At 46.9% G+C, this 15,000-nt stretch overlaps 1 protein-coding gene across 1 annotated transcript in view; it reads right to left on the bottom strand.

Annotated features, from left to right (window-relative positions):
• Nucleotides 1-15,000, bottom strand: part of LOC308160110 (XK-related protein 7-like) — a gene marked incomplete at both ends in the record, with an annotated part of 85,235 nt that overhangs the window by 17,326 nt on the left and 52,909 nt on the right. The window contains 1 exon segment of the mRNA XM_080533984.1: nt 12,138-12,337. Coding sequence (XP_080390110.1) covers nt 12,138-12,337 — 200 coding nt within the window.

Raw genomic sequence — 15,000 nt, 5'->3', positions numbered from 1 at the left:
GCCACCAATTTGCCATGTCAATTTCTCAAGACTGAATTTGCAGCTCGACGCCTTGACTCACACAGTGCGAGTGGGTCACAACATGAAGAGAAGGTCCGATTTTAATTCTGACACGTCCGTATTTCTTGGTTCCGGCTCCTCGCCTACTCTTCGCAGTTTGAGAGGTGGTCCAACACGATATAGGAGCCTCCACCAATGAGAATCCAGGATGTGGTACACAATGGCAATGCACCGTTCATGTTTGGGACCGTACTTCTAGAACACTTCAAAGGATAGCTCCGAGAGAACATTACACCTCTCGCATTGGAACCAGGAAATGCATGAAAGACCACTGAAGGAGCAAAGCTGCTTTTATAGGTGAAAATTAATCATGATCTCTCAACATTATAATTCTTTTGTATGAATAATTTTATATGAAGAATGGACCTCATCCCTTGGCTATTATGCACAGCATTCGGAAGTGTCTATGACTAAGACTCTGGGCTCGGTCGCATCGCCCGGTGTGAGAGCTACCGTCAGGTCTGCTGGTGGAGTCTACGAGAATGAAAGCTTGACGTGGAGAATGAGTCTCACACACTGAGACCTTGTCATCGGCTGGAAGCGTCTGCGTTAGTCAGCATCACACTGTGGACGCCTGGCTTACGTGTGGGAACGTTAAACAGGAACACGGAGCAGGTGACAGGTTGGGTGTTGTTAGGATTGCTGCTTCTTATCTTAAATAACTTCATGAAATAGATCACGAGTAAAACTTCTGAATTCTAAGACTATTTATTAAACAGAATTACAGTTTACAGAGATACAGAAAAAGTTGGCGCTGGTGCTGCTAGCTGGAGTGGAGAGCAAGCTGGAGTAGGCAAGAGGCTGATTTTCAGAGGTGTCCCCCTATTTGTAAACAGTCACATGCAAATACAGTTTCAAATAATAGCCTATCACGTTAAGAGGTCAGACCCACATATGATGTCATTCAGGTCAAGGGTCAGGGAGTAGATTCACAGGAAGTCATCCTAAGATAACCATATAAGGACAGTATCCTGAGCATAATATTATGCATATTATGGCCTTAGACAAAGGAATGTTACATCATAAAAAACAACTTTTTGCCAGGAGAATTCTTACAGAACTTATGCAAGTCAAAAGGCAAATAATACAGGCCCATACTATACAATTCATGCGTGTGTGTATCAAAATATACCACAGGATCTTGGAACAGGTGGTAGCTTGCACTAAATCGACGGTGATGATGCGGTAGATGACAACCCCTTCCCTTCCTCCCTCCTCTCTGTCAGAGAGACAGAGTCGTGTCGCTCCACGGAATACGGAGCAGTGCGCGAGAAAAAAGACAAGAAAAAAAAAGACGTCTGTGTTTTATTCATCACAAGCAAATATGCTCTCTGACACGTGAATTAATCATGATCTACAATACGATTGAGGAGTGTGCTGATAGCTCTTCTCAGATCCTGCTGCTTTCCTCTCTCTTGCGCACGCCTGATGTTATTACATTATTGGCAGTTACTACATTATTAGTTGCTACAGGGCCTCTTTGTCTCACTTTTCCTTTTCCAAAGACGTGGATTATTTAGTAGTTCTACTCTACAGTATCTTGCATCATTGTCAGTGTCATGAGTAAAATATGCCATTAGCTCTGTCTCTGTCTCTCTGTCTCTCTGTCTTTCTCTCTCTCTCTCTCTCTCTCTCTCTCTCTCTCTCTCTCTCTCTCTCTCTCTCTCTCTCTCTCTCTCTCTCTCTCTCTCTGTCTCTCTCTCTCTCTATCAATTGAATTGAATTCATAGGGCTTTATTGGCATGGGAAACAACTGTTTACATTGCCAAAGCAGGTGAAATGACAAGTAAATCTAAATGAAATTGATTTAAGAAAAACAAAAAAATAATAATATTCAACGTAAAACAGTGTAAACGTTTTTTTTAATTCAATATATTTCCATTGCAGCTATTAACATGACATTTAGACCAGACATTGAACTACACAGCTAAAGAAACATTCTAATCCATAAAAAAGCTATGTGCAATAAAGTAGAATGACAGGAAAAAAAGCTTTGAACACAGTAAGAAAAAGCGCTAAACCAGCTTATGCCACTAATGGGTTCTCCTATCTGTGCTAATTAGAATCAGCTGGGTTAGTGCATGTTGCTGGGTAAGTACTTCCACTCTTTGAAAAATATTTTCCCACCTCTGAATGCAAGTAAACAAATCATTTGTCACCAAGCTTTCTTGCAAGACAAATCTCATGATGGGTAGAGGCAAAGAGCTGTCTGCAACAAGATTGTGGAGCAGCATAGTAATGGCACTGGTTACCGACAGATTTCTCAACTTGTAAATAATACTATAAGCACCATTTGGGCCATTATCTGCAAGTGGAAGGAAAATCACTCAAACATCAACCGGCCATGCACAGGAGCTCCTCGCAAGATTTCTGACTGGGCAGTCAGAAAGTTAGTTAGAAGAGTAGCCCAAGAGCCAAGGACCACTTGAGCAGAGCTCCAGAAAAACCTGTTAGTAGTGGGTAGAGTTGTTACAAAGAAAACAATAGGCAATGCACTCCACCGCCACAGTCTCGATTCGGGATCACCCCAGAAGACTCAAGAAAAGGCATGTTGAAGCTCGTTTGAAGTCTGCTACAGAACATTTGGAGAAGCCTGTAGATTACTGGGAGAATGTAGTCTGGTCAGACAAAAATCTAACTTTTCGGCAACAATACGACACAACATCTTTGGAGGAGAAATGACTCTGCATATGGTTTGGAGAGTTTGGAGATGGAAGCATCATGGTATGGTGCTGTTTGTCTTCACATGGTACTGGTGGAATCCAAATTATCGAAGGGAAGATGAATGGAGTCATCCTGGATGATGAGGATGAGACATGGGTGGATATTCCAGCAGGACAGCGATACAAAACAAACTGCAAAGAAGACTCTCAACTGGGTCAAGAGGAAGAAAATAGAGGTGTTGGACTGGCCTCGTCAATCGGCAAACTTAAATCCAATAGAACATTTGTGGAAGGAACTGAAGATCAAGATTCACCAGCGGGCTCCCCGGAATCTTCAAGATTTAAAGACTGTCTGTGTTGAAGAATGGGCCAAAATCCCACCTGATCACTGTGAGAGATTAGTGTTTTCGCACAGGAAGCATCTTGAAGCTGTCATTGAAAACAAAGGCTTCTCCACCATGCATTAAATACAGTTCAGTTAAAGTGTTCAATACTTCTTTCCTTTATTGCACATATGTTTTTTTTGCGATTGGAATGTTACAATTTCTTTAGCTGTATAATTTTATTGAGTTAATGCCAATGTCTGGTCTACATTTCATGTGAATAGCTGCAATGGAAATATGTTGATTAAAAAGATTATTGATGTGTCGAATACTTATTTCCCCCACTGTATGTTTAAAATGCAAATCTCTCTCTCTCCCTCTCTCTCTCTCTCTCTCTGTCCCTCCTGTCTGAATAGTTAAGTGTAATGAACATCAGCTCCAACTCCAACTCCTCACACCACAGAGAGAGAGATAGAGAGAGAGAGAGAAAGAGAAGGAGAGAGAGGGAGAGAGAGAGAGAAGGGGAGAGAGGGAGAGAGAGGGGGGAGAGAGACAGAGAGAAAGAGAGAGAGATCGCTAAAGGCCAAAGGCATATTTTACACATGACACTGACAATGATGCAACATACTGTACTGTTAGTAGAACTACTAAATAATGCCATGTCTGCTTTGTAAAAGGAAAAGTGAGACAAAGAGGCCTGTAGCAACTAATAATGTAGTAACTGCCGATTATTTAATAACTGTAAATAAGGTAATACATTTTGCATTCATAATGTAATCAAAAAATGATTATGTAATGACTTTCTCATAATATAATAGAAATGCTGAGTGTTATGAACACATTATTAGCTGGTTGTCAAACACATACACAGACAGACACACACACACACACACACACACACAAACACACACACACACACACACACATACAGCACCGCCTTTCCCTCATCAACACGTCCTTCACCCCGCAGTACACCTACACACACACACACACACACACACACACACACACACACACACACAACACACACACACACACACACGCACACACACACACACACACACACACACACACACACACACACACACAGTAAGGTGGCCAGTAAACCACTTGGTGGTCAGAAAATGCATACAAACACATCTACTTCCTCAGACAGCTGAAGAACAATAATCATAAAAATATCAACCACTGTGAGCTAAGCTTGTGTTCTGTTATCTGCCTAGATTTACTGACACCATTTGTCTTAATATAGGGGAAGGATTGGCAGAGGGCAGTATGCCAGGCAGAAGGTTGTTATGCCTCTGTGCCCCTCCACTGCAGAGTAGTCTGGAATTATAGTCTCTATGGTGAATCCCTGAGAATGATCATCTTGTGTTGCTTTTTTAATTTGTCAGATTTCATTTCTTTGGAGGCCAGCTCAAATAGTGTCTCTACTACTTGTAAATCAAACACCTCACTGCACAAACATCCCAGTAAAAAAACGATGATATTGTACATTTAATAGCTCATTTTAAAATGATCTTTTAGTAAAGATAAAAAATAATGTCATAAATAAATTGCATATACCAGTGTTCTATATCTATGGTCAGGCCACCTTTTACACTGTTCCATTAGCTAGATTTGTTTAATATTCAAATAATTCCATAAACTGCTATTCGGTTTTTAAGTCTGACGTCACTTTGTGACGTTTAGCAATTTCCGGGTCCAAATAAAAACATCCCCGCACCAGAGTACTAAAGCGGTAGAATGACAGTTCAATCGGTTTTTTAGACTCAGATCTATTCATACAACAAGGGACACAGCACTTTCCTGTTCCCATATTGTCAGCGTCTTTGAGCCTTGGAAAAGCGCTATATAAATATAATGAATTATTATTATTACTGCGGCATTTCGAAGAGAGCGCCTCAGCCAACGTTGGACCCGGAAACACGTCACGACTTAACAACCGAATTGGAAATGGAAATGGTATGATGAAATGATATGGAAAACTCCATATGGTAGCTAACATGGCTGCCATTGAATGGTGTGATGTCATGTAAATGCATCACAGAGCTTCTGAGGGTTCTATCTCTATGGGCCAGACTGGGCCCAACTCTCTGTGGCTAGGGACACACATAACAATTGGTAATGATGTAACAAACACACTTTTTAGAGTTTCTGAGTTGCAGGTCGACATTCTACTCATTAAGGATTTGATTTCCAAGCAAACCAACACACGTGAAAGAACAAGACTTATCATTTATCCTATCATTTTATTGTATTAGTCTCTCACTATTATTATTATTAAGTCTACTACTGTGAATGCAAACTTTTTACTGTGTAGTTTTATGTCTATACTGTAATATATTGCCAGATTGTGTGTGACTTATTTCAACTGTATATTTTAAGTGTATTGCATTGTATTAATATATAATGTTTAAACAAACTCCCTGAAGAAATCAAACAGGCCTAAACCCTAAAAATATTTAAATCTAAGCAAAAACCTTCATGTTTTGCAGCAGTTATGATTAAACACAAACACTTAGAAATGAACTATTGTCTTATTACATGTTTTATCTATTTACTTCTTATATTTGCTTTTAATCATTGTCTGTCCTGTGTCACACCTGTGTCAGACCTGTGATGTGTCATGTGACCTGTGTGTCATGTGACCTGTTGTCTGACCTGTGATGTGTCAAGTGACCTGTTGTCTGACCTGTGTGTGTCAAGTGACCTGTGATGTGTCATGTGACCTGTTGTTTGACCTATTCTTGCCATTTTTATTTTGTCTTACTATCCTTCTTTTTCTTTTTCTTTTTTAAATGCTGTATGTAAAGCACTTTGAATTGCCCCTGTTGTATGAAATGTGCTATACAAATAAACTTTCCTTGCCTTTCCTTTCATAATGTATGAAATGCTACCTAAGTTTAATGGATTGATTTATTAATGCATTCTATTTTCTTATTGGAATTGGAAACAGTCAAGGAGCCTGACACCGTCATTCTACGCACCTCCATCAGAAGTGAATCCTAGGGTGCTCATCTGCTCAATGGCCTCCTTATGGCGATCACCACCAGGATGGTACTGAGCCAATGTTGTTTGAGAAATTCCGCCCCAGTGTCCAATGCTCTCTATCAGAGTATGCAGGGACACGACCACTCACCCATCCCTTGGATATGCGTATGTTCACTTTACAAAGCAAGATGATGCTGAACTTGCCCTAGACACAATGAACTTTGATAATGTTAATGGACGACCTATGCGCATCATGTGGTCTCAAAGTGACGATTCTCTGAGGAAGAGTGGGGTTGGCAACCTTTTTATCAAAAACTTGACGACAAGGTCCTCTACGACATATTCTCTGTATTTGGCAACATCCATTCTTGCAAGGTGGTTTGTGATGAGAATGGCTCAAAAGGCTATGTCTTTGTTCACTTTGACACCCAGGATGCTGCTGAAAAAGCCATCGTGAAGCTACATGGCACGTTATTAGAGACCAAAAAAGTGTTTATTGGACACTTCAAATCTCACAAAGAAGGACAGGCTGAACTTGGAGCCAGGGCCCAAGTGTTCAATAACGTGTACATCAAAAATCTTGAAAAGGCAATGGATGACGTTAAGCTGAAGGAGATTTTTTTTTAAATATGGACCAACCCGGAGTATTCGTGTCATGACTGATGACAATGGAAAGTCCAAGGGTTTCGGCTTTGTTGACTTTGAAAAGCATGAGGATGCCCAGAGAGCCATTCGGGATATGAATGGAACGGCAGACAGGTCTATGTGGGCCCTGCCCAGAAGAGAGGAGAGCGCCAGCTTGAGCTTAGGTGCCAGTTTGAGCATGACCGCATGACCAGTTACAAAGGCCTCACTCTGTATGTGAATAACCTGGATGAAGGATGGGACGGCAAGCGTCTGCACAAGGAGTTCTCCCACTTCGGAACAATCACCAGTGCAAAGGTGGTGATGGAGGGTGGACGCAGCAAGGGCTCTGGCTTTGTGAGCTTCGCCTTTCCTCAGGCGGCCATTAAGGCTGTGACTGAGATGAACGGCCGCATCGTGGATACCAAGCGCCTTCACGTGGTCCTGATCCAGCGCAGGGGAGAGCGCCAAGCACAGCGCCAGGGCCACTTCACCAACAGGGCATGCAGAGGAAGGCTAGCGTCTGCACCGTACCCAACCTAGTCATCAACCCCAACCCACCCGCTCAGCACATGGCTACCCAGACCTCCAGACGCCCTGCCAGTGCAGGTGCAGTGCTGATGAGCGGTGATGCAACAGGTGTAAGTAAATATGTTGTGGTTATAACGGTGATTATATTTTTGTACGTGTCTTTTATGCCAATGTCCTAGATGCCATTTCTCTGAAGGGATTTATAGAATAATATGTGATTTAATAATAATTGTACTTAATCTTAATTCTTAATTCTCCCTTGTTCCCCTACAGCCTGCTGTCCATGCCCAGGGCCAGGAGCCTCCCAGCGTCTAAGATGAAAGATCGATGGGGCGCTTAGGTGGCGTAGCGGACTAAGCGTTGACCATGTAACCGCAGGGTCCCCGGTTCGGTTCCGGCCGGGGACATATCCTGCATGTCATCCCTCCTCTCTCTCTCACCCATCCTTCTTGTCTAAATCTCTACTGTATCTGTTAACAAAATGAAAAATATGAGTGGGACTGCCCTCAAAAAAGATCTCGAGATCTGGACCCGCTTCATCAAGAAAAGTTGAAGAACGTATAACTCTCAAAGCATTGCAAAATGAATAAACTACTTCATTAAAAAATAAACATGACTATCCGTTTTTTGTTTTGTTTTCAAAGTCCAGGGTGAAAAAAAAGAAATAGAAAAAAGGAATTGAAACACATTTTTATTTTACATTATTTCACTGTGTCAGTGCTCAGATTATCAACTAATTTGTAGAGAGACTTGATAGTTGTGCATTGTGCAAAGTAATTTGGATGGAAACATTACACTGGCTGTAATAAACTCAACCACTTAGAGGAGCAGGGCCTACATTTGTTGCTGCCACCTCTGCCCACCGCGGGGGAAATTCAGTTCGCAACCACAACATCCTCTTGAATAATAACCCCCCAAAATGGACTTGCAGTGTCGGACATCAGCTGTGTTTCTGGCCCAAGTTCCTACTACTCCACCAACCAGCTGGCTCAGCTGAGACCCACTCCTCCTCGGTGGGCCACGAGGGCTGTGAGATCTGAGCACTTCCAGAACAGGCCCAAAATGGCCAGGATATGCACCAAGCCCCAGTATGAGTATGTAGCCGGTGTACTGTACACTACCCCCAGCGGTACATTGTTCTCCAGCCACAGGTCCCCATGCAGAAGCACGCACACACACACACACACACACACACACACACACACACACACACACACACACACGCACACACACACTAGGGTTGGACGGTTTTTAAAAAGAAAAAGAGAGCGCACAGCAGACAAATTTACGAGCCCTTTTGAAAAGGTGAACAAGCTTGTTTTTCTGGTAAAAAAACCTAGAATAGCCTTACGGACTAAATAGACTAGTCTTGATGCAACTTTCAGGCTTACAGTGATGGGGTACATTACAGGCCGCAACAGTCTGTAGAATACAATACGAGTTGTTTTCGGTAGCGCGTATGCCTGAAGAAGGTCTATGAAAGACCGAATGCTTGCACAATAACATCGGATAGCGCATTGGATGAAGGACTATATGGAAGGAGTAACTAAGTGACCATCGGAGATAAATCACACAACCTGACTATTACTTCTTCGTGAGCCGCAACCAAAGCCAATCACAGAAGCCAGGTAGGCTTACTTGTGTGTGCGCATTAAGTTCTGGGCCCTGGACAGTCTGGACGGATTGTATGGCAGCTGCTGGACTGAAAAAATCAGGTGTAGTGCTGAGGCACAAACATGTACATTTCAAGCCTGCAAACTGTGACACTTTAAATACGTGAAACAACACTATTGTGCAATACGACAACCCTAGTCGTCTATCTGTACAGTATAGTACAGTGGATTGTGTACCTTTATTTATGTAAACCAGCTCCTTCCCTTCTTGTGATTTTTGTAAAAGTTTTTTTTTTTTTTTCCTTTCCTAACACCAGGGGAGCCACCCCTCCTAAATTTCGTTGTTTGGTACCTGTACTGTAGCAATGACAATAAAGTCCATTAATTCATTCATTAAGCTGTGTATTAATGGATGGTATACGGCTTGCATATTCACTGCTGTTTGGCTGATTGATTACTGGTTGAGTCGGTTTTGGAGTGCTGGTATTATCCTGGTTGGGCAGACTCTCTGTGCTGTGTTGTCTCGATGCCGTCAAATAAGGAATCTCTGCTTTGTCTCTTTGAAGTTGCCGCTGCGCTGCTGATGTGAATGTGATGTTTGCTGGTTGAATTTCCATTCGGTCTATGGATGTGTCTTAAATGCACAAATAATGTATTGAAAAGAAATTGCATTGCAGCGACCACTTATATTTGTGAAAGTAGCCTAATTGTGTTGCAACTGTGCTTCTGGAGTTTTCACTATGTGTTCGACATTTGAAATTGGCGGCTCCGAAAAACCATGGTTATTTTCGTTAACGGTTTCTCGGTTTCAAAAATTGGAAACCGTCCATCCCTAACACACACACACACACACACACGCACGCACACACACACACACACACACACACACACACACACACACACATACAAAACCTGGTCATACTGTACTTGTGACAATACCTCAGGTTGTGTTTATATACTGGAGACCCAGAGACATCCAGAGACATCCAGACATCCAGAGACATCCAGAGACATCCAGAGACATCCAGACATCCAGAGACATCCTGACACCCAGAGACATCCAGAGACATCCAGAGACATCCAGAGATCTCTCCTTCCCTTCCAAAACCCTTGAACGCGTGGCATCTAAACAACTGACTGACTATCTCCGGAAGATGGAACACTTTGACCCCCACCAATCTGGCTTCAAGGCTGGGCACTCCACTGAGACTGCGCTCCTTGCTGTCACGGAAGCCCTCCACTCTGCTCAAGCTTCCTCCCTCTCCTCCGTTCTCATTCTCCTTGACCTGTCTGCTGCCTTCGACACAGTCAATCACCAGATCCTTCTCTCCATCCTCTCAGAACTGGGCATCTCTGGCACCGCACACTCCTGGTTTTCTTCCTACCTGGCGGGCCGCTCCTACCAGGTGACCTGGAGAGAATCGCTGTCTTCTCCACGAACCCTCTCCACTGGGGTACCCCAGGGTTCTGTCCTAGGGCCCCTACTTTTCTCTCTCTACACCAAGTCTCTTGGCTCGGTAATCTCTTCACATGGGCTCTCCTACCACAGCTACGCAGACGACACTCAACTCTTCCTGTCCTTCCCCCCGTCTGATCTACACGTGGCAACCCGTATTTCTGCATGTCTCGCTGACATTTCAACATGGATGGCTGACCACCAGTGGTAGTGGTGGTCTAGTGGATAGTGAGTTGGACTTGGGATCGGAAGGTTGTGAGTTCAAATCCCGCCTGAAGCCACACCACTACTAGTGTGCCCTTGGGTAAGGCACTTAGCCCTCTGTTACTCCAGGGGGAATGTCCCTGTAATTCGTAATTGTAAGTCGCTTTGGATAAAAGCGTCTGCTAAATGGCAAAATTAAATTAAATTAAACCACCATCTCAAGCTCAATCTTAACAAGACCGAGCTCCTCTTCATCCCTGGGAAAGCCTGCCCTCTCCAAGACTTCTCTATCACAGTGGAGAACTCTACTGTAACCCCCTCCCTGACAGCCAAGAACCTTGGAGTGATCCTGGACAACCGACTATCCTGTGCGGAGAACATTGCAGCAACGGCTCGCTCCTGCAGATTCTTCCTCTACAACATCAGAAGGATACGACCATTCCTTACCAGAGAGGCAGCGCAACTCTTGACCCAGGCACTGGTCATCTCCCGCCTGGATTACTGCAATGTACTCCTGGCTGGGCTCCCCGCCTCCGCCATTAGACCTCTGCAGCTCATCCAGAATGCTGCTGCCCGGCTGGTATTCAACCTCCCCAAATACTCTCATGTCACCCCTCTCCTTCGCACCCTGCACTGGCTCCCGATAGCAGCTCGCATCAGATTCAAGACCCTGGTGCTTGCATACCAGGCAGCTAAAGGGACAGCCTCTGCCTACCTGAAGGAAATGGTAACCCCCCAAACTCCAGCCCGCTCACTCCGTTCCTCCACCTCGGCTGGCCGACTGGCCCCACGACCTCTACACAGCAGTCGTGCTGCCCGATCACGTCTCTTCACAACACTGGCTCCCCGCTGGTGGAATGAGCTCCCCACGGCTGTCAGAATGGCAGAGTCACTACCCATCTTCTGTCGTAGACTGAAGACCCATCTCTTCAGGTTACACCTTAACTGCTCCTCCTGAGACATCTTCTGCCCCTCACCACTACGTCTCCTAAAGACACCCGCTTTCCCCTCTACTGTGTCCCTAAGAAGTTATATTGCCCCCCTTGTACTGTTTCTCTGTTTCTCCAGTGTAAAAAACAAAACAAAAAAACAAAAAAAAACTAGGTTTTAGAAGAAGGTGATAGGAGAAGGTTTTTCCTTCTATCAATGGCCCCTGGCCTGAGCTAGATTACTCTTCCTGCTACGAATGGTGGATTGATGATTCTCATGCTTAGTATTCAAATGTATTGATTGTAAGTCGCTTTGGAATAAGGCGTCTGCTAAATGCCAAAAATGTAAATGTAAATGAGATATCCTGACATCCAGAGACACCCAGACATCCAGAGACACCCAGACATCCAGACATCCAGACATCCAGAGACATCCAGACATCCAGAGACACCCAGACATCCAGAGACATCCAGAGACATCCAGACATCCAGAGACATCCAGACATCCAGAGACATCCAGAGACACCCAGAGACATCCAGACATCCAGACATCCAGAGACATCCAGAGACATCCAGACATCCAGACATCCAGACATCCAGAGACATCCAGAGACATCCAGAGACATCCAGACATCCAGAGACACCCAGAGACACAGACACAGACACACACACACACACACACACACACACACACCCCCCGCACACACACACGCGGAGGTATAGAGAGGTGTGTGTCTCACCCTGCAGGGGCAGGACCTGGTTGCCGTGGATCATGATGCTGAGCTGCAGCACCAGCTGCGGGGCGCTCTTCAGGAAGGCCTCCAGCAGACGCAGCATGTGGATGTCAGCGCACTCGAACATCAGCCTCCAGTGGAAGTGCCGGCGCTCCCGGTCGCCGTGCCAACGGCTCTGGGCGCCCAGGTAGAGGGCGTGGACGTATCTGTGAAGGGAGAGGAGGGGGGTGGGGGCGTCAGGTCAGGTGTCGGTGTGTGTGTGAGCTGTATCGTACGTCGAGGATGAAACGGAACCCTGTCGCGGTCGGCCTTCCTGATTTTCTCTTTGACAGGCGAGGAGTGGAGTGAGAGAGAAAGTGAGAGAGAGAGAGAGAGGGAGAGAGGGTCAGACAGGTAAGTAATGGAGAGAGAGAGAGAGACAGGGGGTCGGACAGATAAGTAGTGCAGAGACAGGGGTTCAGACAGGTACGTAGTGGAGAGACAGGGTGGCAGACAGGTAATTGGTAGAGGGACAGGGTGTCAAACAGGTAATTAGTAGAGGGACAGGGGGTCAGACAGGTAATTAGTGGAGAGAGACAGGTCAGGCCAGTGTTTCTAGCCTGGTCCACACAGAGCACCACAGCAGCCAACAGTCAGCAGTCGAGAAGGAAATTCAAACGGTCACACAGGAAATCACTACCACTGCAAATAATACGCTTCGCTTGCATTGATGTCTCTTTTCCCTCTCTCCCAGCCTCCAACTCCCACTCTCACACACACTCACCCTGTTTTCCCCCCTCCCTGTCTTTTTCTGTCTCTATCCATCCACCCCTCCCCTTCTCTCACTCTCCCTTTTCTTCCTCTCTCTCTATCTCTCCCTCCCTCCCTCCTCCTAACCTCTCTCTGTCTACTTCACTCCTCTTCTTTACCCCCACCCCCGCCCCTCTTCCCACTCTCTCTCTCTCTCTCTCTCTCTCTCTCTCTCTCTCTCTCTCTCTGTGGCTCCTAGAGTGTGTGTGTGAGTGTGTGCGTTTGTGTGTGTGTTGCCAATGATCCGTCTCATCTGGTCTTTTCCACTCTAACCAGCTTTGGGCCAGCTGTACTATCTGAAAGAAAGCAGTTGGACTCAGCCTCCCCCAGCCACCCCGAGCCACCCCCAGCCTCCCCCAGCCTCCCCCAGCCACCCCCAGCCAGCCGCAACCAACCCCAACCACCCCCAGCCACCCCCAGCTTCCCCCAGCCAGCCCCAGCAACCCCCAACTAACCCCAACCACCCCCAGCCACCCCCAGCCTCCCCCAGCCAGCCCCAGCCACCCCCAGCCTCCCCCAGCCAGCCCCAGCCACCCCCAACCAACCCCAACCACCCCCAGCCAGCCGCAACCAACCCCAGCCACCCCCAGCCAGCCGCAACCAACCCCAACCACCCCCAGCCACCCCCAGCCACCCGCAACCAACCCCAACCACCCCCAGCCAGCCCCAGCCACCCCCAGTCACCCCCAGCCAGCCCCACACACCCCCAGCCAACCACCCCAGCCACCCCCAGCCAGCCGCAACCAACCCCAACCACCCCCAGCCACCCCCAGCCAGCCGCAACCAACCCCAACCACCCCCAGCCAGCCCCAGCCACCCCCAGTCACCCCCAGCCAGCCCCACACACCCCCAGCCAACCAACCCCAACCACCCCCAAACACCCCCAGCCAGCCGCAACCAACCCCAACCACCCCCAGCCACCCCCTCACACCCCCAGCCAGCCCCAGCCAGCCCCAGCCAGCCCCAGCCACCCCCAGCCACCCCCAGCCAGCCCCACACACCCCCAGACAGCCCCAGCCAACACCAGACACCCCCAGACACCCCAACGAGGCCCAGCCAGGCCCACAGAGAACCAGGCAGTGCTGCTCCACTGCTGGGCTCCAGCACGGGACTCCTGCCAAGACCTGCCTGTGAACTCATACATGGCCTGGTTGAGGCAGAGAAAGCACAGGGGGCAATGGAGGAGTGTGTGTGTGTGTGTGTGTGTGTGTGTGTGTGTGTGTGTGTGTGTGTGCGTGCGGCTGTGATGGGATGCGCAAGAGAGATGTGGGGCTTGGTTTAAAAAAGGCAACAAACACTGTACTGGCCCCAAGGCAAGCTGGAGAGAGCCAGGATCAAAGACGAGCTGCCAACATACGGCTTTATCACTCCCTGGTGTGTGTCACTGTTTATCTGTGTGTGTGTGTGTGTGAGAGAGAGTGTGAGAGAGTGTGAGTGAGAGTGTGTGTTTATGTGTGTGTGTGTATGGCTATATGCCTGCGAGTGTGTGTTTGCGAGTGAGTGAGTGAGTGAGTGAGTTTGCGTGTGTGTGTGTGTGTGTGTGTGTATACATGCCTGCGAGTGTGTGTTAGTGAGTGAGTGAGTGTGTGTGTGTGTCTGTGAGTGAGTGTGTGTGTGAGTGTGTGTGTGTGTGTGTGTGTGTGCGTGTGTGTGTGTGTGTGTGTGCTGGCGGGAGGGTGTGCGTGCGTGTCTGTGAGTAAGTGTGTGTGTGTGTGTGTGTGTGTGTGTGTGTGTGTGCGTGCGTGTGTGTGTGTGTGTGTGTGTGTAAGCAAGTAAGCAATGCCTTTATCCTGTCTGCCCCTTAGACAGTCAGCTGTGACACCATGTATCTGGACTGGGCTGTGTGTTATCTCTGAGGTGACCACTGAGCCCTAATGTGTTCCCCAGCGTCTGAGACTGCCATGCCAGGGCTGAACAGAGCTGTGAGGTAGCAGCTCCTGTCTGCAGGGCCATGGCCTGGCCATGAGGAAAGGGACGTCTATATCTGTTTATGGATGTATGGTGGGCGGGTGGGGATATCTAGGGGCTCTATATCTATACCGTATCTGTGCCTGTGTTTCTCAGAGTAGTTCTCAAGTGT

The sequence above is a fragment of the Nansenia antarctica genome (genome assembly GCF_963989245.1).
Source record: "Nansenia antarctica genome assembly, chromosome: 6".
NCBI classification, from domain to species: domain Eukaryota; kingdom Metazoa; phylum Chordata; class Actinopteri; order Argentiniformes; family Microstomatidae; genus Nansenia; species Nansenia antarctica.
This window is presented reverse-complemented; position numbering and strand designations above follow the sequence as displayed.